At 44.3% G+C, this 25241-nt stretch overlaps 1 protein-coding gene and 1 long non-coding RNA gene across 2 annotated transcripts in view; one reads left to right on the forward strand and one right to left on the reverse strand.

The window, feature by feature from the left end:
* Grb2 (growth factor receptor bound protein 2) overlaps positions 1–16772 on the forward strand; it is a 58988-nt gene extending 42216 nt beyond the window's left edge. Inside the window, exons 2-5 of the mRNA XM_015504197.2 lie at positions 5045–5142; positions 9988–10110; positions 13640–13808; positions 14758–16772. Of these exons, the coding sequence (XP_015359683.1) occupies positions 5045–5142; positions 9988–10110; positions 13640–13808; positions 14758–14943 (576 nt within the window). The 3' untranslated portion in view covers positions 14944–16772. The remainder of the gene's footprint in view (positions 1–5044; positions 5143–9987; positions 10111–13639; positions 13809–14757) is intronic.
* A 5428-nt stretch (positions 16773–22200) lies between these two features.
* Positions 22201–23908, reverse strand: LOC125614156. The gene is made up of 2 exons (XR_007344801.1): positions 22579–23908; positions 22201–22506 (listed from the first exon to the last, which is right to left on the reverse strand). It is a non-coding gene; the product is annotated as an uncharacterized LOC125614156 (long non-coding RNA).
* Positions 23909–25241: the final 1333 nt, after the last annotated feature.

Here is a 25241-nt window from a genome sequence, read left to right on the forward strand (position 1 = left end):
CTGGACTTGAATTTTCAATCCTCCTGCCTCAGCCTCCCAAATCACTCAGATTTCAGAATAATTTTAAAGTAAGCATGGAAGTTTTGTATGTTTGCAGAACACAATGAGAATCTCTGGTAGGGGTTGTGGCTCAGTGGTGGAGTGTTTGCCTATCACGTGCAAGACCCTGGGTTCGATCCTCAGCACCACATAAAAATAAAGGTATTGTGTCCAACTACAACTAAAAAATAAATATTAAAAAAATAAATAAGAATCTCAGTCTTCTTTTATTATGTACTGTTGGTGCACAGGGACAGCGATGAGGCATGGGCGTAATTTGGGGAAGATAAAATGCAGTCCCCAGGATTGTCATGTGTTGCTAGATCTAGGACTGCCTCAGTATAAAGCATTATCACCACTTTGTACTGTAGAAAATGGAAACAATAGTAGTTTGTCCAGGGCCATATTCATTGTGGGTGAGATTTGAATTTGACCCATTGCATGCAGCCTCTGGAATGCATCCTGAGCTCTTGCCATCAGGTCAGGTAGATCCTATGGGGTCTGAGACCTCCATCTTATATTGCTGGATTCCCTCCGTCCCTCCCTTCCTTCCTCTTTATTCAGAAAGCTTCCCATTGTAATTTAAAGGGAGATCTTCTTGCGTTGCCCTTAGAGTGGTCTCAGGTTGGGAGTGAGGGAAGAGGGCGCACGGTGTGGGGGAAGTGGAGCATGCTGAATGCCCTGGGTCCTCTGTGGTGAATAAAGCTTTCTTCCTTGGAATTACTTTTTTTTTTTTTTCCATAGAGTAGCAATGAAAAGCTGTCATCATGGGGGTTTCTGAAGGCTTGCTATGTTTTTCCTGCTTCCCTATATATTTTTGAGGGTGTGAAGTTTGTGTCTGAGGTGTGTGAGGCCATGATGGAGTTTTCTTAGGTGTGAAATGAACCATAATATGGCAGTATGTTCTGAACCGGAATAGCTCTAACTTTTGATCAAGATATACATAAAGAAAAATTTACCCGTCAGTAAAGTGAATTTTCACACCCACATACATGGCACCTAGCTGAGAAATACAACAGAGGGAGCACCTCCAGTGTCCCCTCATGTCCCTTCTGTTGACTGGAATATTTTTAAATTTTCCTGCATAAAGCTCACCTCATTCCTATCTCTTAAATGTCTTCCTGATTTGGGCTAGCATTATTTTAGATGTCTTTGAAAAAAGAAAAAAAGAACCTTCACTGAAACTTGGCTCTTCCTCCTCTCGTAATCTCATCTCTTGATCAATCTGCTTCCGTTAAAACCGAGTGTTCTGTGTGGCTTCCGAGTCATAACTCAGGGAATGTGGAGGCTGGAAAGAAAATGCAGCTGTGAGGCAATGGCTAGAGATGGTCCTTGGAACTTGGTTGCGAGCTGGTGGGTTTGTGAGGAGGTGATGGATGAGCCAGCCATTCACTGTCTTCTGTGGGGCGACAGTGGCAGAAGCAGCTTCCTGGTTCCCAGCTCTCTGGCAAGGTTTTAAGCATTGTTCGTGACAGACAGGAGCTCTCATCTAGAACCACAGACCTGTGGGCACAGGCCCACCCCCGGAGAGCTCTGCTCTCCTCCTAGTTCCACTTTAAACTCATGTTCCTGTGTCCCTTGCCTGCTCATTTGCTTAACATCTGAATAAAAATTGACTTTTCAGGGTGTCCATGTGAGAGCTAATGTGCTTTTGTAGTGCAGTCAGGTCCAGTCCCTGACTCTCAGGGTGCCCGGAGCCAGCAGCTTCACTCTTCCTCCTGCGCTTTGCCTCCAGCAGCACCGGCCTCTCCTGAAATCCTAGAGATTTAGAGCCACCAGCAGCAACACCTTGGCTGTCTGATAAAGTGATATTCGGATACTGGAACTTCCAGATGACCAAAATTGTAACCATTCACATACTCTGGTGTTCCATTTAAAAAAAAAAAAAAAACATTCCCTGGGGCTGGGGTTATGGCTCAGTGGTGGAGCGCTAGTCTAGCATGTGTGAGGCACTGAGTTCAGTCCTCAGCACCACATAAAAGTAAATGAATAAAATAAAGGCATTGTGTCCATCTACAACTAAAAATATTTTTTAAAAAAATCCCTGCCTTCTGGGGTAGAAAAGCATTCTAAACAACAACTAATAGCTTTGCCCTAAGGAAAACCATAGTTCTAAATTGGTTCCAAGTATGGGAGTTGCCTGGACTTTCATTTATTTGGCAGAGGGAGATACCTCTTAGGGGGATTCACCTCTTTCTTGGTAAAGATAACAAGAATGTGAGGCTCTGGGAGCTCCTGGGGCGTGCACAATTGCCCTTTTCGGCAAGGCCGTTGGTCACAAATCAACCAGCCTTTTCTAAGTGATTAGTTTGGTTTTTTTTGTTGTTGTTGTTAATAACAGAATCTGAGCCTTAAGCAACTTTGTAAGTAGCTCCTCTCCTCACAGGCTTTTAAGTGTTGAGCGCCCTCCTGTGCTGCAGGGATAGGCAGCTGGCATGGTGGGCCCGGGAGCACTCTCCTTCCTCAACATTTGTCCTCAGTATGCCCCTCACCCCTTTTTGTGGTACTGAGGAATGAACCCAGGGGTGCTCTGTGAAGTTACATCCTTAGCTCTTTTTATTTTTTATTTTGAGACAAGGTCTTGGTAAGTTGCCCAGGCTAGCCTCAACTAGTGATCCCCCTGCCTCAGCCTCCCCAGTAACTGGGATTACAGAGGTGCCATTGTGCCTGGCTCTTCAGTGTGCCTTTATAAACAACAAAATACCTCTGCCTGACACAGCACAGTTCAGTGTTCAAATGAAGGTTCAAAAATTATGAATTTTGTAGGGCTGGGGCTCAGAAGAAGAGTGCTTGCCTAGCATACATGAGGCACTGGGTTCCATCTTCAGCACCACATAAAAACAAATAAAGGTATTGTGTCCACCTATAACTAAACAATAAATGTTTTAAAAAATTATGAATTTTTTTTTTGTGTGTGTATGTGTGTGTGAATCCTTTTATATCCTCAAAGCTTTAGTAATTTTTTAAGGGAAAAAATAAACTTCATCACCATACTATATGTATATGTGGGACTCTTGGGAACATTAAGACTGCCAGGTTCAGTAGTATCTAATTTTTAAAGCACTTACTGTTCACACTTCCCAGCTGTCACAGGATTTGCCATGTTATTGTATACATATGTATGCTTAAACCCAGTGACTGACAGCTGTGGCTAGAGACTGGCCAGCATCACACTTAAGCACCGATGTGGTAAAGTTCAGGCCAGGCTTCTGTTTGGAACTGAATGAGCCTCAGTGGTCATTAATGCAGCCTGGCTGATCAGCCTTGTCTACCCTTTCTACTGTTATACGTTTCACTTGGAAATGTCAGTTAATGCACTAACGTCAAACACCTTAAAGCATTCCAGTTTTCAGTTTGGCTATGGGTACAGCATTGTTCAGCATCTCAAATAAATCATTTTGTAAAAAATTTTATCAGCTTCCTTTCAGAACTTTGCAGTGTAGTGTATATTAATACCACTCCACTTAATAGTCCACATTCCCTTTGCTCACTGGTCTGGAGTTGTTGTTGTCACATCTCTTTTCTGTCTTAAAATACCTTCTGCCTTTTGCCTTGTGTAGCCAGTTTAGAGTTCCTAGGGTGTGTTTGTATTTTCAGATTAGTCTCATGGCCTGGCCTGTCTAATTCACAGGAGGCAGCATTGGAGAGAACATTCATTTGGAATCTGAAAACCTGCATGTGGTTCTTAGGTATGGGAGGTTAATAGCTTATAACCTTGGGTAGCCATTTCATCTTTTCCCCCCACTATTTTTATTGGTACATTATAGTTGTACATACTGATGGAATTTGTTTTTACATATTTGTACATGCACACAGTATGCAATATAACTATAATTTGGCCAAAATTTCAGTCCCCATCACTCCCTACCATACACACCTCCCAACCCTTGGCCCCTTTCCTCCACTGATCTTCCTTTGATTTTCATAAGATCTGCCTCCATATTTTCCTTTTTCTTCTCTAGCTTCCACATAGGAGAGAAAACATGACCCTTAATCTTCTGAGTTAGACTTATTTTGCCTAATGGTGTCTAGTTCCATTCATTTTCCTGCAAATGACATAATTTCATTTTTCTTTATGATGATTCTTTATTGACTCTCTTATGTATATACTATGTTTTCTTTATCCATTCGTCCACTGGTGGACAGCTAGGTTGGTTCCATAGTTTGGCTATTATGAATTGTGCTTCTATAAGCATGGGTATGCATGTATTACTATAGTATGATGACTTTAATTTTTGAGGATAAATACAAAGGATTAGGATAATAGTCGTATGGTGGTTCTGTAACTAGTCTTCTGAGGAACCTGCATACTGATTTCCTTAGTGGTACTACTAATTTGCAAACCCACCAACAGTAACCCCCTCCCATACACTTTTTTAAGTCTCCAGCATTTATTGTGCCATTTCATCTTTCTTTCTTTACCTCCTCTCTGTGTGGGTGTATGGTTTGTTGTTAGGGATATTGAACTCAGGGCCCCCTGCATGCCAGGCTGCATCCCCAGCCTGCTGTTTCATTTTTCTAGACCTGTTTTCATAGAAGGCTTAGGGATTAAATACCTTATACCTGAGTTGTGCTGGTTGGTGGGCTTGGAAGCCCACTCTCACGCCTTGACCTTCTCCTTTACATAAAAGAGCTGCCAAGTAACTGTTGAACAGGATCTCTGCTGGGTTGTTAATCACATTAGCATTATCTAACCTGGACACCACATGGGTCTTGAAGGTTGTTGAAGTGAGCAGGATTCATTCTTGGTCAATAGTCTTTCCATGCAAGGGCCTGTGATTGTGCTTTAAGCAGCAGCACTGTGGAGCTGCTTGGTAGACATCCCATCCTTGCAGAAAAGTAGAGAAGCTTTTGGGGAATCCTGTGATTGGATCCCTGTGAATTCTGGAGGTTGGCTAATACTTCAAATAAGACCTTTCACAAACTTAAAGGGTGGCACAGTTGTCTTGTGGCTACCCTTTTGAAAGTGGAAAGGGAATGATTGATTTGTTTTTCTTCTTTTCAGGTTTTGAATGAAGAATGTGATCAGAACTGGTACAAGGCAGAGCTCAATGGGAAGGATGGCTTCATTCCCAAGAACTACATAGAAATGAAACCACACCCGTAAGTGGGGCTCATGATCTGCCAAGGCGGGGCCCACCTGCTTGTTTCAAATACTGTTTTTAAAACAGAGACCATCATGATGAATGTCATGCCATTTATTCTATCTGTTTGGGGAACGAGCCCAGCATGTTGACCTTGTACGTTAATCATTGTATATAATGATAGTACAATAGTAATGGTATACATTTTAGATTAATACCTATCAGTTGTCTTCAAAAATAAAACAGTACTTTGCAAGTCCATACCTTTTTCTTTAAAACCCTTGGGCCAGATGTGTTCCATAATTCCACACTTCTTGAGTTTCAGAGAAGGTACTTACCACATGGTTTTGTGTTGGTATGCTGGGTAACCTTGTGAGAGTACGCCAAGCTTGGTGTTGTAGGTAATAGTTCTCTGTAAGTGCTTGTTCTTCCATGTTAGTAGTGTTCATGTTTCAGTTGGAAGGAAATGTGTTCTCCTCTAAGTTGCTGAGAGTAGTAAGAATTTTGAATTTTCTGCTTTATATAAATAATCAGCATAGTGGGACCCTGAGGATCCTTGAAGGCTGCTGACCTCCCATCTCACCCACCCCTCTTTGCCTGGCCCTGCTTCTACTTCAAAAATGATCATTTCTATTTTCTTCTTTTGTGTGATTACTAGAGACTGGATCCAGGGGCACTTTCCCACTAACCTACATCCCCAGCCCTAAAAATTGTTTTGAGACTGTATCTCACTAAATTGCTGAGGCTTGCCTCAAACTTGCCATCTTCCTGCCTCAGCTTCCTAAGTAGCTGGGATCACAGAGTAGCTAGGGTTACAGGCATATGCCACCATGCCCAGCAACATAAGCATTTTGAATCAGTCTGTTGAGAGAAGATAGGAAAGGCCACATCTTTGGTGAAGTTGTCATTACCGACCTTGATTGGAAAGTCACTCTCACGCCTTGACCTTCCCGCTTATATAAAAGAGCCAAGAAACTGTTGAACAGGAACTCTACTGGGTGGTTAATCACAGACCCGCTGAAGGGCAGGCAGTGCTCCTCCACTTTATGCTCTGAAAAGGAAAACTGAAATTCAAAAGCTCTTCTTTCTCCAAGCCTACCATATTGCTAGAAAAGACCATGCTTGTGCCTGTGTGAAACTGTGACTTTACAAGCACATGCTCCCGCCCCCGTGGGACTGCCAGGTGAGTAGACATAGAGGTGGTATAACGCAGAGACAAGGACTCTCCTCTCTTCTTTCTTTATTTGTTGGCGAGGAAAAGGGAAATATAAAATGGAAGTACCACCTCTCCTGGTGTAGTGTTTGTGTTAGCACATGGAACACAGACCACGAAACAGTTGTTACAACAGTGCTGTGGCAGGAGTGGTATGGGCTGCCGTGGATCCACATTCATGCTCCTCACAGGAATTACTTATAGACAGGAGCCTGTGGCATGCTCTAAATAATTAAATTGGAAAATGAATCTCTCCTCCCCTTGGCTTTCTCCCTTGCTGTTTCTAGTTTAGTACCAATCCCATCTTTTTAAAAATTTGTAGAACATTGACTAGAGGCACATAGTTACCCATAAGTATCACCACTAACAGAAGCTTGTCATGTTTGATGTGTAGCTCAGTGGTAGAGTTTACCTAGCATGCACAAGGTCCTGGGTTCCATCCCCAGAACAGCAAATAATAAAGAAGCGAGACCTGCCTGGGCAATTTAGCTTGATGCTCATGTGCTTGCTCATGCGTGCACGCGTTTCTCTCTTGCGCACGCGCGCTCTCTCTTTCTCTCTCTCTTTTTTTTTAAGAGAGAGAGAGAGAATTTTTTTTTTTAATATTTATTTTTTAGTTTTCGGTAGACACAACATCTTTGTTTGTATGTGGTGCTGAGGATCGAACCCGGGCCGCACGGCATGCCAGGCGAGTGCACTAACGCTTGAGCCACATCCCCAGCCCCTATTTTTTTTTTTTTTTTTTCTTGAGACAAGGTCTTGCTAAGTTGCCCAGACTGGCCATGAACTTGTAATTCTCCTGCCTCAGCCTCCTGAGTCATTGAGATGTCAGGCATGTGCCACTGTGCCCTGTGAGAACCCGTCTCCAAAAATTTTATTTATAGGGACGTAGCTCAGTTAGTAAAGTGCCCTGGGGTTCAGTTCTCGGTATTGTAAAATAATTAATAAAGACCATCAATTTTATAAATGATATAAAATGCAGTGTGGCTACAGAGTGGTGGTGGCTAGGTGTTTTAATTGATGCTAGCTCTTAATTACATGCATGATTCCCTTCTGCTGCATGGGATGTCTGTCAAAAAGGGAGTATGAGTATTTCACGAGATACACAAGAAATCTTTGTTTAGTGAAATGGTCTTCAAACTAATTTTCCAGTTTGTGATCTAGGTTTTTATAACAAAGATGTGTTTAATTATAAATCTTCAAATTTGAGTACTTTTCTGTATAGCAACTTACAGTTCACTATGATTTTGTTTTAAATTGGAGATGAAATTGAGTTCATTTTAAGTTAGGACAAGAAAACATTGTAACTTATGTGGATTTATGCCCCTGAGGAAAGGTCTAGAAATATATACAGCTGCCAGCAAGTTGCTGCTTGGGGGGATCCAGGAAGTCTTTAATTTTTTAGTTGTAGATGGACACAATACCTTTATTTTATTTATTTATTTTTATGAGTGCTGAGGATCAAATCCAGTGCCTCACACGTGCTAGGAAAGCACTCTACCACTGAGCTACAACACCAGCCCGAGGAAGTCTCTTTTTATTTGCATTCATGTATATGTAGGCCATTTTAATTCATATTCATTACTTTATTATACCTTTTAAAAAGAAAAGATGGAACCTGTAATCTCAGCAGCTTGGGAGGCTAAGGCAGGAAGATCGCAAGTTCAAAGCCAGCCTCAGCTAAGCAACTCAGTGAAATCCTGTCTCTAAATAGGGCTGGGGGTGTGGCTCAGTGGTCCAATGCCCCTGAGTTCAATCTCTGGTACCCTGAAAAAGAAGATGGCTAGGCACAGTGGCACACACCTATAACCCTAGGTACAAAGGAGGCTGAAGCAGAAGGATGGTAAGTTTGAGGCCAGCCTGGACAACTTAGCAAAACCCTGTCTCAAAAAGAATTGGGATTGTAGCTCAGTTGTAATATGTCCCTGAGTTCTAACCCTAGTACTGCAAAAATGAATGAATGAATGAATGAACGAACGAATGAACCAACCAACCAACAAACAAGTTGGGAAGATCTTGAGGTCCAAGAGGAGAAGAGAATAGTTTTTAAGGACCTCCCCTCCACCTCAGTGCATTGTGGGAGTGAAGGCAAGGCTGATGTGGGTCCTCCCAGCAGCTGTGGTTCCTCCCCTAGCAGTGGCCAGTCAGATGTACACTGCTCACAAGTATAGCGTACCCTTGAAAGCACCAGGGAACAGAAAATGTGCCTCTCTGCTGGTAGCCGTTATTACATCTTCAGAGATCATTCTTGTCTATTATTATGGAATTTCTTTTGTGTGGCCTAATTCCCAGGCACTGCAGGACTTGCCCTTGAATATTTGTAGAAGGGGTGAGGGCGTTGTACAAGCACCTGTGCAGCCTGGCATCAGAGCAGGCAAAGTGGGAACGACATGAGTAAGTAGATTTGGGGCAGCTTCTGACTCTCTCAGCAGCTTGCATCCTTCTGCCTGAACTTCAGAGTGATGTAGTATTTTAAAAATGCCTTGTAGTGTGGTTGCTTCTAAGTAGGATAGATAGAAGGGTTATATTTACAACTTTAATGGACTGATTGGTGCATTATAGTTTGCAAATTAAATGAATGCTAGTTACCATGTAAGGTAGGTCTTAGCTGTAAATGTTTTTGCTTTTTAAAAATAATTAAACATTGAAGATGATTGTGGAAAGAACATTGTCTTCACCATTCTTCCATCCTAATTGGTAATGGTTTTCATTTGAAATAGCCAGGCAGCCATGGCCTTGAGCTCTTTTAGAGATGTCCCCTCCTCCTGTTGAGCCACAGGCCAGTTGCTCCCATAGTTTTCCAGTAATTTAGCCACTTTTTCTTATGACCAAAGTGAATGACCATTAGGAGCAGAAAAGTCTGTAACTTGGTTCAAATGAAAAATCTGAATTTTGCAACCAGCTGCTGCGCATGTGGTAAACTTTGATGTTCTCAATGTTGTGGGGGTTTTGAGTTTTTGTTTTTTTGCAGTGCTGGGGATTGAACTCAGTGCTTCAAGCTTGTTAGACAAGTGTTCTGCTACTGAGCCATGTTCTCAGCCCCTTCCAGGTGGCTTTTGAAAACTGAACACTGAGCAGTGACTCCAGAGAAAGGTCCTGAGAGGAATGCTGACTTCCATAACTGGTAGAGGCTGCCTTCTCACAGCCTGAACCTTCTCCCTCTGGACTTTTAATAGAATTAGCCCCACCACCAAGTTCTGGGCCTTCCAAATTTCCTCCCTTCCCCTGTGTCCCTCTTCCCACTGAGGCAGAGCTGCAGTTTTATCCATTGGCTGCAAGAAGTGTCATTGTTGTCTCCAACAAGCCTGGATCATTTACCCGTAGGCCTGGGACTCTCCTGGGCACCTTTCTAATGAGTGGGTCAGGAACTGGAGGACTTTGGTTTGGAAGGCCCATTTTCAAGTTTCTTCCTCTATAGAAAGAGTGACCTTTGATAGTGATAGTGCCTTGATGAGTCACTTTCTGGGAAGTGGATGGGGTGAAGCCATTTGAAAGTCCATCTCTTAGGGAGGACCCTACCCAATGTCCTCCCGTCTTGGGCACAGTGAGCCCCTTCCTCTGGCAAGAGGTGTTCTGTTACTCACATTTAAGGCTGGACATCCGTTTCTTTGTGGAGAAACAGATGTTGACTGGCTTGTCTTCCTTCCTTAGGTGGTTTTTTGGCAAAATCCCCAGAGCCAAGGCAGAAGAAATGCTTAGCAAACAGCGGCACGATGGGGCATTTCTAATCCGAGAGAGTGAGAGTGCTCCTGGGGATTTCTCCCTCTCCGTCAAGTAAGTATTTCCTGCTGTGGTTGCTGGAAGCCTGTGCCTGATTCACTAAGTCGTGAGGCCATTGGTCAGGTGTCTGGCTACATACAAACTGGTAGAGGTGTAGCCTAATCAGTATTTTTAATTTTACCTTAAAATCCTAATGTCTAGTTCCTCATAAAACTTGGTTCTAGCAACACTAGCTTAGATTCTGCAGTGGAACTGAGGAGTAGTCCTCTCAGACAGTACTTGCTGCCAGTTTTCCCTAATCACGACCACTCTCGGTTTCCCTGCCCTTGCTGGGATTCCGGCCACTCCATAACAGAATAACTTGGTTGCCATTTTAGCTGCCTTTGCTTGCCTTTACCAGAGAGCCAGCTTACCTCTATCAGCCCCGTCCTAGGCCTCTCTCTCTAACTTCAAAAGGTCACCATGAGAGCTGGGCGTGATGGCTCACACTTGTGTTACCAGCAGCTCAGGAGGCTGAAGCAGGAGGATTGCAAGTTCGAAGCTAGCTTCAGCAATTTAATGAGACCCTAAGCAACTTAGCAAGACCCTGTGTCAAAATGAAAAGGACTGGGGATGTGTCTCAGTGGTTAAGCAGCCCTGGGCTCAATCCCTGGTACACACAGCACTGTGAGGGATTTGGGTTTACTTCCCCAGTGGAGCTGGTAATCAGGGAATGGGGAAGAAAGGAGTCTCACCTTGGGAATCTTAGTGAACAGCAGCTGGGACTTTAAGGAGTCTGTGAAAGTCACACCTCATCTGTGAAGTGAGGATTTTGAGTTACATTGTCCATAGTTTTTTACTTTTAGTCCTTTTCTAGTTCCTATATTATTATAGGAAACCCCCAAGGAATCTTACAAACTGCTTCATCATTTACATATGGAGAAGCACTGGGTTAAACATGCAGATCACTATTTTATCATGGGTTATTCTCCTTTTTGTGGGGTGGGATTACTAGGACTTGAACCCAGGGGCACTCTTACCACTGAGCTACATCCCCAGCCCTTTTTATTTTTTATTTTGAAGTAGGGTCTCACTAAGGTGCCCAGGCTGGCCTTGAACTTTCCTGCCTCCTGCCTCAGCCTCCCATGTAACTAGGATCACAGGCATAGCCACCGCACCCAGCAGTTGTGTTATTTTTCTAAGTGAAGATAAGAGAGGTTTCAGGTGATATTTGGAATATCTCACAAATACACTTGCAATGTAGTTTTTATTTCCACCATGTGAAAACTGTATTACAATAATCACAGTTTTTATCTGGTAACAAAGGCTTTTTGAAGTATTTGAGCATATTTGAGTAAGATTCTAATGAGGAACATTCTGGGGTGAATCTGTGAAATCAAAATCTTTGTGTTTCTCATTAGCTCAAATCATCTGTTTTCCTTTTTTTTTTTTTTTTTAAAGATTGAACCCAGGGGCTATCTGCCACTAAGTAGCATTCCCATACCCCAACCCTTTCTATTTATTTATTTATTTATTCATTATTATACTTATATTTGAATTTTATTTATTTATTTTTTTAATAAAGTGTTTTTATTAGTACATTATAGTTATACACCCAACCCTTTTTATTTTTTAGTCAGAGTCTCACCAAGTTGTCCAGGCTGGCCTCCAGTGTTTGATCCTTCTCTCTTGGCCTCCTGAGTAGTTGATGTTTTCCTTACATTTTATACTGACCCACATGGAAATTAAGCAATTTAAGATGAAGGTGACAAGTAAGTAATCAGAGGGCAGCAGCCAGAGCCACCAGGCCTGTCAGTGTTGAGCTGTGACTGCCTGTTCACCAATCACTGCACACGCTCCTACTGCAAACCAAGAAGACCAAACCATTCTCTTTTATCAAAATCTTTTGAGGAGTTTTATTATTTCAGAAATAAAATATGAAGCAGATGTCATAACTGTCCTTAACACAAATATCTTTGCAAAGGGAATTCAAGAAATACCAAGTCTCTGAGATATTTCTCTAGTTTTAAGATATTCAGTCAGTAATTTAAAATACTGTGGTTGAGCAGTATTCATTATATACTGTGTTTTTTATTACAGCACCTGCTGTAATCCTAGTGACTTGGGAAGCTGAGGCAGGAGGATCAAAAGTCCAAGGCCAGCCTGGGAAACTTAGCCGAGACCCTGTCTCAAAAAATATATATATAAAGGGCTGGGATGTGGCTCAGCAGTGGAATGCTTGCCTGGCATATGCAAGATCCTGTGTTTCATCCCCTGTAAAACAAAACATACACACACACGCGCACGCAATACAGTAGTCACCCCATTTGCAGTTTTGCCTTCCTTGCAGTCGAAAAATATTAAGTGGGAAATTCCAGAAATAAACAACTCATATGCTTTAAATAACTTATTAATTGCATCATATTGTGACTGTTGTTTTATTCTTAATCTTACTGAAAATTAAACTTTATCACAGGTGTGTATGTTTAGAGTAAACCCTGTATAGAATTTAATATTATTCATGCTTTCAGGCATCCACCCAGTGTCTTGGGACATACCCCTTAGGTTACCCGGGAACAACTGTGCGGTTTGCAAATGCTTGGCTTGAAGCTCACTGGCTTGAAGCTCAGTGCTGCCACCTGCCGGATAACCTTCAGGAAGTGTTTGGTTTATTGAAGCTCTAAGACAAGAGGACAGCCTCCATTCATTGAATGAATGTGCATGAAGTGCCTTTTGAGGGCATGGCACCCAGCAGGATAGCAGAGTCCTCACGCAGCTTCTGTTCTAGCCAGATGTGGCTATAACAGACCCTATGAGTCAGTACCAGTCACACACAAGCAGTTTTTAATAGTGCAAAAGGAAGTATATTATCTGGCAATGAAGAAGTTATTTTATTGTCCAGCATATCCTTTTTCTCGTGGAAAGGGGAAAGTAAACCAAAATTCTCGAATGAAAAATTTATTCCCAGTTATAAGAGAACCATTGGAAGTATTTCTGATCCCTCTTACTTTATTTCCTGTCCCATATTTTCTAGTTTTAAAATGTCATATCACATTTTAATTATTTTTATTTCAAAGGAAGTCAGTTAAGTCTTTTATTTGGCACAGTGCAGGCCACAAGTGTGTGGTAGGTTAGAACATCCCCTTCCCTTTTGAGTTTGACTTATTTCATGTAACATAATGGTCTGAAGTTCCATCCATTTTCCTGCAAATGACTTAATTGCATTTTTTCTTAATAGCTGAATAAAACACCATTATGTATTTATACCGTGTTTTTTCTTATCCGTTCCTCCATACCAAAGAATGGTCTAACTAGAGTTCCATTCCTAGTCTATTGAGGAACCTTCAAGGATATTCTTGATTATCTTACAAGCATCATGAGTCAAACTGGTGGGTGAGGTTCTCCCTCTTCGTGTTGTTCCTGGTAACCCTCAGTCATAGAAGGTACTAGCAATGCTCAGTGACTGCCCCAACTTTCTCCATCCTGGGCCCTGTGAGAAATGTTGCCAGAAAAGGTTCTGTCCACACCGACATAGACAGACAGCCCCTGACTAGCCAGCTCAGTGCACTTTGACCTTTCACATGTGTTCTCTCTGCCTCCCCAGGTTTGGAAATGATGTGCAGCACTTCAAGGTGCTCCGGGACGGAGCTGGAAAGTATTTCCTCTGGGTGGTGAAATTCAATTCTTTGAATGAATTGGTAGATTACCACAGATCAACATCTGTGTCCAGAAACCAGCAGATATTCCTGCGAGACATAGAGCAGGTGCCACAGGTAAGACTGAGCTCCCAGGAGAGAGCTTGGGATTATGTCTGGCAGGGAGGAATAGCTCCTTAAGCCAGCAGGTACCCTCCAGAGGTACCTGCTGACGTTCATTCAGAACGTCACCCCTAGTTTATGTTGAAGATCTATAGTTTAAAATAAGATGGTTTTGCCTTTTTCAGGGGCACTTCTTTGAGGCAGTGTTGCTAGTATGCCACCTGCCTCTCTAGGGACACAATTCTTAACATACTTTTTAGATGTTGTACTTGAAAGCAGATTGTGAAGAAGGTCAGACCTGTCGGGGAGTGTGGTCCACACTCATTCCTTATATCCCAGCCATAAGTTATGGCTAGTTTGACTTTTATTCAAACTCTCACCCTTTTAACCCTATAAAACCTTAAGGGTATTATAAGTGATAGGAATGAAAAGATTTTAAAGTCTACCAACAAAACCCAACTTTCCCCCCATCCTCAACCCCCCTATCGCTCCTATTTGATGATGTGACACTTTGGCTGCCCACAGTGAGATATGCCCCTGTATTCTTTGAGCATTGGTGAAAGATTACCCTAAAAACCATTTAGGGAACCTAGGAAATGTAAGAATAAGCTGGGTGTGGTGGTAGATTCCTGCAATCCCAGTAATTTGGGACTGAGGCAGGAGGATTGCAAGTTCAAAGCCAACCTCAGCTTTTTAGGCCCTAAACAACTTGGAGAGACCCTGCCTCAAAATAAAAACATAAAAAGGGCTGGGGATGTGGCTCAGTGGCTAAGCGCCCCTGGGTTCAATCTCTGGTACGAAAAAAAAAAAGAAGGAAGAATAAATGAGGGAGGATGCACAGTGTAGCTACTTCAGGAAACATGAGAATTAGCGCATATTTATTCCCCCTTGTAAACGGTTGGGCTTACGGAACTGTTAGCAGGATTAGGAATGGCGTGTGTGTTTCCCTGTTCCTCTTTTGCAGCAGCCAACATACGTCCAGGCCCTCTTTGACTTTGACCCCCAGGAGGACGGTGAGCTGGGCTTCCGCCGGGGAGACTTCATCCATGTCATGGATAACTCAGACCCCAACTGGTGGAAGGGGGCTTGCCACGGGCAGACCGGCATGTTTCCCCGCAATTATGTTACCCCTGTGAACCGGAACGTCTAAGAATCAAGAAGAGATTATTTAAAGAAATTGAAAACACAAAAGAAACATACCCACAAGCTGCCTGTAACAGCAGCCTGTGAGGGAGCTCAGAACACCTGGCTGGGTCACACTGGTGACCTTCTCACTTTGGTTGGAACTTTGGGGGGTGGGTGGGGTGTTGGATATCAAAATGCCAAAACTTACCTATTGAATTAAGAAGAGTTTTTATTACAGATTCTCACCACTGCTCCTGTTTCCCTTCCTATGTCCTTTTTCTCATCCTTTTTCTCTGTCCTTCGGTGCATGAATTTAAGGCCTCATATAGTCCCAGCTGATGCCAATAATAAAAGAAAAAAAATCAAGTGGGCTGTATTTTCTCTATGCAAAATGTCTGTCTTAGTGAAAATGACTGAAAGGAGAACAGTGAGTTTGTCCTCCATATGCACACACAGCAGGAGCTGCAGGGCAGCTGCCTCAGCTGGGTTTCCCCCAGGTATTTCATCACATTGGAGCTAGAGTCAGGAGGGAGGCATGCTGCCCACCCTATGGCTTCCTGAGAAAGTCAGACTGCAAACCTGCGCCTCTCTCACTTCGTTCCCAGTGTCATTGACGGTGTTGTTTCTTCATAGTGCCTTTTTCCTTATTTCAAGGGTTGCTTAGGCGTGGTGGCTTCTGTTTTGTTTTAAAATAAGTTAAAAACAGTCCAGAGCTTTTCAGCCAGTTTGTCCCCTACTCTGTGTAAACAGTTTTCCTTCAGGAGAAGGGAAAGCGGGGTAAAGAAAGGAAACAGTACAACTGAAGGTGGGTGACCTCCTGTACTGAGCCAGGAGTGTCTGCGGCTCAGCTTCAGTACTTATGAGGCCCTCGATGCTGGCTGTGAGCAGTGGAGCAGCTGCTGACCCCACAAGCCTGGTGCATCTGGCTGCAAGGGCGGCACAGTGCTTGACCTCCAGGTCTCGGGTGTGCTCTGCCCTCCTATCCCCAGAGTCTGCCAGGCACAAACTTCTGGAGCCAGCAGGTTGCAGATAAGGAAGGCAGAAAATGGCACCTAAGCCATTTTCAGTCTTCGCAAGTCCAACCTTATTATGCCTACGCTGGGGTGAGAATTCAGAGTATTCACTTTTTGTTTTTCTTGCTCTTAAATTTAGGTCCAGGCTTTCACTTATGTGTCCCCTGACCTTCAAGGGGGTAGTGGCAGGAAGCAAGACTGGCTTTCATGTCTCTTTCATAGAGGACTGTGTTTGCACCTATTCCCAACACCCCATCCTTGGAAGCCGGAGGAGTTGAGGAAGGTGAAGTGGGAAAGACAGGAAGGCCAGGCCACTCAGAGCTCTGTCTACCTTCTGCTGACTCTCGGTCCCTCGTAGCAGTATGCCTGCTAACCGCTTCTCTCCACACAGTCACCCTTCCCCTAACAAAAACAAGGTCACTTCTCTTTCTCTCCCTGGAAGTTGGCAGCCTTTGCCCTTTGTGTTCCTAGGGGTCAGTGGAATCTCCGCTGGACTCTGCTTGTGGAAATGGACTTGGCCTGGAGAGCCTTAAGGCCCAGGAGACGTTGACTCTTCTGGCCCAAGCAGTCTTCACCTCTCCTGGCTCCCTCTCCTTCTGCTCCTCCTTTCCCCACTTATGATAAGAGAACTCTCTGACGTTCTACCCCTGGACCATTTGATTGTTTTATTTTGAAATTGGTGTATATCATGAAGCCTTGCTGAACTAAGTTTTGTGTGTATATATTTAAAAAAAATCAGTGTTTAAATAAAAAGACCTATGTACTTAATCCTTTAACTCTGCGGATAGCATTTGGTAGGTAGTGATTAACTGTGAATAATAAACATACAATGAATTCTTCACTCTGTATCTTTTTTCCCCCCTGCTTTACTTAAAAACTTAAAACCATAAGGGTTTAGGTCAGGGAGTCAGGACTCTTAGATCCTCTCTCTTCAACTCACCTAGTTTACATTGCCCTTTGGGAGCAAGTGGGTCTCCAACCTGGTTGTTCTTCAAAATTGGGGCAGAGGGGCTTACTAATAATACAGGCTTGCAGACCCCACCCTCAGATCCTGGGACAGACATCTCGAGAGCACAAACAAGACAGCTGGATTTTTTTTGTTATGTGCCAACAGCATTGATAAATATTATATGATAGTGATATCGATTAGTCTACTTATTACTCAAAACTTTAAAAACGGGCAGTTTTATAAAAGACTTGCTATGTCCTGCCTGAGAGAAAGCACCGAGAGTCTCTCAAGACTTGATTCTAGCCCATCCATAGGCAGCACTGATCTTGGGTTTCAACAGCCTTATTTTTTACTACTCCGGAATTAGAGTTTAGAAAGCATAATGGTGAGTGTGGTTGTGCATACCCGAAGTCCCAACTCGGGAGCCTGAGGCAGAAGTATTACAAGTTCCAAGACCAGTCAGGGAGAGTTAGCAAGACCTCATCTCAATAAAAAGGGCTGGGGATGTAGCTCAGTGGTAAAATATCACTGGGTTCAGTTCCCAGCACAAAATAGAAAAGCACAGCCCTTGCAGCTGCCCCTGAATGTGACTTGATGCTTCAACAATGCCTACCTCAGAATCAAAACTGCCAGGCCTTTGCCTTAGTGCTTCTCATCATCCTGGGCTGTGCTAAGGAAGGAGAGGACCAGGAATGGCCTCTCCCTTACCTCCATGTGGGACTGTCGATGGCTCCTGATAGTAATTTTATTCCTGTGACATGCAGCATCTCTTCTGGCTCAGTAATTGGGAACATCTGCCAGTGAGAGGCCGAGGAGAGCCCTGAACACCCTTCCCAGACCAGCAGCCACCCCTCTCCACTCCTGCACAGTGGTCATCCCTGCTGTGTCATCCTGATATTAGAAGTGTTCCCACTTTGACCTTCCGTGTTTGGTACAGAAGCATTCTTCAGTCCTGATTTTCATACTGACATGCAAGTTGTAGTCTGAGCAAATTTCAGAGAAGAAGTGTGGACAGCTCACAACCCTAGGACAAGGACTTGGAGACAGATGGTGGGTCACATTAGCTTGACCTAGGTGTTAGGTGAAATTATTTGGATTTTTTTTTTTTTTTTTTTTTTGGTACTGGATTGAACCCAAGGGCTCTGTACCATTGAACCACATCCTCAACCCTATTTTGTATTTAGAGAGACGGGGTCTCTCACTGAGTTGCTTAATGCCTCTATTTTTGCTGAGGCTGGCTTTGAACTCATGATCCTGCTGTCTCAGCCTCCCAAACCACTGGGATTACAGGTGTGCGCACTGTGCACAGCTAGGTGGGCTTTGAACTCCTGCCTCTGCTGAGATTACAGGCACATGTCACCATGCCTGGCTCCCCCCCCCCCCATATAACAATAATTGAACCCAGGGGTGATTTGCCACTGAGCTACATCCCCTTTTATTTTTTGATACAGGGATTATACCAAGGCTGGCCTCCAACTTGGAATTCTCTTGCCTTGGCCTCCTGAGTTGTTGGGATTGTAAGCATGCACCACCACGCCTGACTATTTGGGCAGTCATTAATAGGACAGTAGGGCTGGGATTCAACACAGTGGTAGAACATATGTTTACATGCACAGGGTGCTGGATTCAATCCCCTGCACACACACACACACAAAAAAAGACGGCCTACAGGGCAGGTGGGATGGTGTGGAGGGTGGGGGTGGACACAGTTCCTGGAGACAGCTCAGAAGGCACCTGAGCAGCCCTCTGCTGCTGGGTTTGTGAGGCCTTGAAAGCAGCTGCACAATGCTTACCCTCTTCTGTTCACTCCGAAGGCTTTCATTTGTCTTTCAAGGAGCACCATGGATCTCCTGACTTGCAGTAGTGCCCAGAACAGAACCTTGGAAAACCAGGAGGCCAAGTTCACATTAGCTTAGGAAGTAGGAAGCTGGGTGGAGCCTCCCAGTCACCCAGCTCGGCTTTCTCTCCTGGCCAGTCAACTGCAAAGTATGCCCAGCCTCAGTGTGTGTATGCATAGCTGTGTGCTCGATGCTGGTATGTAGTATGTAAGTGACGTGTGGTTAGCCATGTGTACCGGGGATTGAACTTGGGTGCTTAACCACTGAGCCACATCCCCAGTCCTTTCTATATTTTACTGAGACAGGATCTCACTAAGTTGCTTAGGGCCCTGCCAAGTTCTGAGGCTGGCCTTGAATTTGTGACCCTCCTGCCTCAACCTCCCAAGCTGCTGGGATTTCAGGCTTGCACCACTCCTCCCAGCCTGCACAGATTCCTTACTGTCCATATGCTGCCTCCTACCCTGGCTTCCCCAATGGACGGTAAGCCCTACAGGGCAGGAATTCAGTCACTGTGGCTTCCCTAGAATAAATAGTTCCTGAAACAGATGGGCTGCTCCACAGTATTTACCATCTTGAGTTAAGAATCGTATGTCCCAGATACTACAAGGCCCATGGTGCCACATTCCCAGTCTTATGTGCAGAGAAAGCCAAGCAATGACACCTGCCATGGGGCAGCAGCTCTTGCCTGCCAGAGGTCGAGGAAGACCGGGCGGACAGGAGTGATGACTGCAGACCTGGAGCGGCGCTCTGTGGAAGGAGTATATGCCAGGTGAGCAACCGCCTCCAGAAAGGGCTGTGTGCAGAGAGGAAGAGACGAGGGGGCCCTAGAAGATGCTGGTGCACCAGGTAGAGGCCAGACCTAGTGGTCCTGGAAGCACAGGAAGGAGCTAGAAATGCACAGGCCCCTGAAACAGATCCGTTCATTTGTTTGGGTTTGGTTTTGAGGTCTTTGTTTTGAGTTTGGTACTGGGGATTGAACCCAGGAGTGCTCTATCACTGAGCCACATCCCCACCCTTGTTATTTTTTTATTTCCAAACAGGGTCTCACTAAATTGTTCAGGCTGTCAGCTTGCTATCCTTCTGCCTCAGCCTCTTGAGTCACTGGGATTACAGGCATGTGTCATCGTGCCTGGCCATTTCTTTGTTTTTAAGAGCAGCTTTAGACCTTGAAGAGTTTTTTGTTTATTTGTTTTGAATTTTTTTTAGTTGTTGATGGGACTTTGTTTTGTTTATTTATTTATATGCGGTTCTGAGAATCAAACCCAGTGCCTCACACATGTGGGCAAGCGCTCTGCCACTGAGCCACAAACCCAGCCCTAGACCTTGAAGTTTTGCTTAAAGTTTCAAAACTATTTGTTACTACCATAACATATTCCCAAATCCTTTTTGCATCTCCAAGTGAGCACTCTAAGGTTTATATTCAACCTGATAAAAGACAGATAACCAGGCTCGGTGGTGCACACCTGTAATCCCAGCGACTCATGAGACTTGAGAATCGGGAGTTCAAAGCCAGCCTCAGCAATAGCGAGGCCCTATGCAACTCAGTGAGACCTTGTCTCTAAATAAAATCCAAAACAGGGCTGGGGATGTGGCTCAGTATTCGAGTGCCCCTGAGTTCAATCCTCAATACTAAAAAAAAAGAAAAGACACAGATAACAACGGCAGCCCCAGATGTCCTCAGGGACCAATTCAGACCTGCACCTGCATTCTGCTGGGACTTTACAGCCCCCCCCAAGTCCCCCTCACCATCCCAGGAATCTGAAAATGAAAATCGAGTTTTCTTCATGAAAGGGCTCATCCCTGTTTGAGAGGCAAAGCTTCTATCTTTAGTTGTTCAATAAGTCATTAAGTACCCCCACCCCCCCCACACACACACACAGTTTGAGTCAGGTTTTGTACCACAATACAGATAGCAGAAAAAAAAATGGGTACTATATTCATTCACACACACACCTGAAGAAACACCTCAGTATGCTAAACCCCCTCAAGGATGGAAAAATCATAAAAATCATTTCTGAGGTATGAGACTGCTGAAGATGATTTCAGCAAATTTGCCTAGCCTCTTAATGCATCAGAATGTGGAAATGTGCCTAGCCTTAAACTGCAGTCACGGGCTTCTCTCTCTTACCTGCTGATGCTAGGCTGGCTAGGTCATGGATTTTGTTTATGCCCTAATTGTAAGCATACATGAGCAGGAGATACGTCTCAGAATTTACTTCTATGCTTGCCTTTTAATTTCTTCCCATTTTTTCTTCTTAGACACTATAACTATTTATACCTCTTGAATTGCCTCCTTTGCTTACAAATTCTTTGCTTTACTATCTACTAATGCAACTTCTGTTCAATCCTGTATCACCATTTTAGGTGCACAATAAGTCATTGTGAACTGGGTTTGGAAGCTACCTGCATAATTACATCCTGTGATTTATATTGACCCCTGGGTCTTTTTTGACACCTAGCTATGAACCATTTTTGTTTTCACTGTGATCTTAGGTTCCTTTCTTACTGCTTGAATGTAGTCTTCCTCATTTTAACATGGCAATCCATAACAAAATAACATGATTCCAGAAAATAATCAACAGGGTAGGACCTTTATGTGTTGGAAAGTGTTTAAGATCAGGGTGGAACATGAAAGTCTTATGGTAAACTTTACAGTAAATATTAGGAAATTCTTCCCAGGTTTTGTTTATTTTCTAGTCTCATTATATATTCCTTCCCATCTCAGAACATGTTTGTAAACTTTACTCTTAATTAGGACACAGTGCTTTATTTAATTTTACCCTCTGTGTATTTGCTATGTTGGATTCTGTATACAAGTTTTCTTTTAAACTTGGATTTGCAGGAAGATAAAAAAAAAAAAAAAAAAAAACAGCTTTAGCCTGGTGGCACAGGGCTATAATCCCAGTAACATGGGAGGCTGAAGCAAGAGGATCATGAGTTCAAAGCCAGCCTCAGCAATTTATTTATGTATTTATTTATTTTTGGTGGGGGGTACTAGGGATTGAATTTAAGGGCACTCAACCACTGAGCCACATCCCAGCTCTATTTTGTATTTTATTTAGAGACAAGGTCTCACTGAGTTGCTTAGGGCCTTACTATTGCTGAGGCTGGCTTTGAACTCGTGATCCTCCTCCCTCAGCCCCCCCAAGCTGCCAGGATTACAGATGTGTGTCACTGTGCCCAGCCAGCCTCAGCAATTTAGCAAGGTTCTAAGTAGCTTAGTGAGATCCTGTCTCAAAATAAAATATAAGACACTGGGTTGTGGCTCAGTGGTAGAGTGCTTGCCTTGCACATGTAAGGCCCTGGGTTAGATCCTCAGCACCACATATAAATAAACAAATAAAATAAAGATATATATATTATATATACATACACACACACACACACACACATACATACATAAAATATATATACACATAAAAAGGGCTGGGTTTGTGGCTCAGTGTCCCTGGATTCAATCCCCAGTACCAAAAAACAACAACAAAAAAAGAACAGCTTTATTCAGATACAACTAACATAACATACAAGTCACTTGTTTAAAGTGAGCCATTCAATGGTTCTTAGTAATTTTTAGTTATGCAATCATGACCACAATCAATATTAGAACATTGAAAGAGTTTTGAGCAGAGGAGCACACAGGATCCTGTCCAGCAAACAGTGGGGAAGGAGCCCTGTGGAGACAATGCAGTGTCCTGTGGGAGAGGCCAGTCATGATGACTAGAGGGCTCCTTGCTTGGGCAGTGGAACTGTGGCTGCTGTTGTAGGCCTGGGGGACCTCAAGGAGGAGCCTGGGGGCAGGAGGAGAAGAAAGGTGAACTTGTGCCTGAGGATGTGCCTGGGAAGCAGGGAGGTGCATTCACCTGAAGGCCAGGAGAAAGCTGAGCAGGTGCTCCAGCTCAGGGCTGGTCCGCATGTGTGTCACCCTGAGGTCAAGGCCATGGCAAGGCCTCCTGCTCCTCAATCCATGAGGAAGCACTGTTTCAGAGGAAGCAGGAAGCCACAACGGAGCTGGAGACAGGAGGCAGGGCAGGAGGCAAACCAGGAGCAGGCAGTACCCAGAAGCCCAGGCTCCAGGAAACACTGGTGCCATCACTGCCCAGGCAAGAGCCTCTTCCTGTCTTCCCCCTCCGCCCTGTGTCTTCCCCAGAGAGTGGAGAGGACAAAGTCCAGACTCCAGGCCCACAGGAACAGGAGAGGGGAGGCCTAGACCTAGGGCTTTATTCTTGGCTGTGTGATCAGGGCCTTCAACATTCCATCCCCTGCCTTCAAAAGTCTAAAAGCTAAACCAGGCCTGGGAGTGTCGCTCAGGGTAGAGTGCTTGCCTAGCAAGAATGAGACATGAGGCCCCGGTGTCCATCTCCAGCACCTCCAAACAAAGAAAAAAACAAACCAACTATAATGTCGCCGGGTTGGTCTGAGGGTCCACCATGATCTGTCGCTGATAAGATCAGGTGCTGACTCGGATCTTGGCATTCAGTTTGCACCTGGTCCAATTCTCCAACTCTGGCCTGCCCAGTCCTTCTGGACCTTGGCTTTAGCCAGAATCTGCTTTTCTCTCAGATCCTAGGCAAAGGCCTCTTCTGACCCCTCTTCCCCCTCCAGAGTGTCCTCTCTACCACTCTGCCCTGTCCTCTCTGTCTCTGCCCTGTCCTCTCTGCTTTTCTACTTATCCCTCACCTGTCAAGAGACCTGACTCAGGCTGGAGAAGTAGCTCAGTGACAGAGTACTCGCCCAGCATACGCAAGGCCCTGGGATCAATACCCAGTTCCAGAGAGAGAGAGAGAGAGAGAGAGCCGACTCCACAAACCCCTCTCTCCTGAACAATCCCCAGACGCCCACTCCTCTGTAGTCTCAAAGCCCAAGTGCATGGCCCTCCTACAGGTTATGTGTCTCTGCTCACTGAGGAGCTGCTCTCCAACCTGTCCTGCATTGTCCTGCCCTCTAGCCTCATTACTGTGGTGCTGGTGGCCGGGAGCAATAGGGGAGTGGTCAGGACCCTAGACTCTACAGTGGCCTTGGGCAGATTGCTTCCTATGCATTTAGAACACCTGGGTAGGTAACCTTGAACACGTGCCCTTTCTAAGTCTCAGGAAACTTCTCTGATAAGAGAAACTGAGGGTGGTTGACAAGATGACACAGGGTGATGCCTGAGTCACTAGCAGGAGGCGGGCTCCTCAGTGCTAGCTCCCCTCAGCTGAAACAGGGTGGGCTCATCCCTGGGCTGGCTCCATTGCCTTGTGTACATATTTATTTGTTTTTTAAAACTTCCATCCAGGGCTGGGGATGTGGCTCAAGCGGTAGCGCGCTCGCCTGGCATGCGTGCGGCCCTGGTTCGATCCTCAGCACCACATACAAACAAAGATGTTGTGTCCGCCGAAAACTTAAAAATAAATATTAAAAAATTCTCTCTCTCTCTCTGTCTCTCTCTCTCTCTCTAAAAAGTAAAATAAGGAGCTGGGGTTGTGGCTCAGCGGTAGAGTACTCACCTAGCATGTGTGAGGCCCTGGGTTCGATCCTCAGCACCACATACAAATAAATAAATAAAGGTATTTAAAAAAAATAAAAAATAAAATAAAATAAAACTTCCATCCATTTGAGAGTTGTCCTGTGATCTGTGGGAGGTATGGATCCAGCTCTCTTTTCCAGATGGCTGCAGAGCTATGCAGATTGTATTTAGCGTAAGGACCAGGGGTGAGCAGAGCTCAGTGACAGAGCACTTGCCTAGTATGCATGAGGTCCTGGGTTCCAGCACCACAAGGAAAAAAAAATATCCGCACTCTGATTTGAGAGGATGCAAGTCACATACCAAGTTCTGTACGTCAGGGTCCTGATCCAGGGCCTTCCGTTCTGTCCCTCTGTCCCTCTGTTCCTGGCCAGTGTGGGCAGCTATGCTAAGTCCCAAGGCAACAGGTTTGGATCTCCCATTCTTTCCTCCTCGTTCCTCCTTCTCCTAGATTTTCCTGGCTCTACTTGCTTGTTTAGGTTTTCAATGTAAACTTTGTCTTGTTCCAAAAAAAAAAAAAAAAAGTAGAGAGAAAGAAACCCTTGGTGTTTTTGTTTGGATCCTGTTCACTTTGTAAACTCCCTTCAAAAGAAGTGACGTCCGAATGATGTTGAGTCTCCCTGTCCAGGAACCCAGCAGGTCTTCCTGGTCTCCTGTCCTTTGGGAACGTCTCAAAGTCTTCCTCATAAACCTTTGGCTTGTCTTTTGTGATGTTTGTTCCCAGATATGTAGTCTTCTTTGTTGATGTTTTAAATCAGAACTTCTCTCACATCCTGTTGTCTGGCTGGCTGTTTTCTGTGTGTGGAAGGGTATTGATTTCTTACTCCCCGGCTAAATCATCTGACTGTACTGGTTTGGTGGTTGATCTCACATAGACAAAATTGTAAGTAAACATCATGTTTAAGCTCTTCAACTAGATGAGCTCCAGGAAGCTTTCTCTACTGCTTGTATTTATTGGGGGGAGGGGGCGGCAGTACTGGGGATTGAACTCAGAGGCACTCAAACACTGAGCCACATCCT

This window comes from Marmota marmota, unplaced genomic scaffold (assembly GCF_001458135.2).
Source record: "Marmota marmota marmota unplaced genomic scaffold, marMar, whole genome shotgun sequence".
In the NCBI taxonomy this organism is placed as follows: domain Eukaryota; kingdom Metazoa; phylum Chordata; class Mammalia; order Rodentia; family Sciuridae; genus Marmota; species Marmota marmota.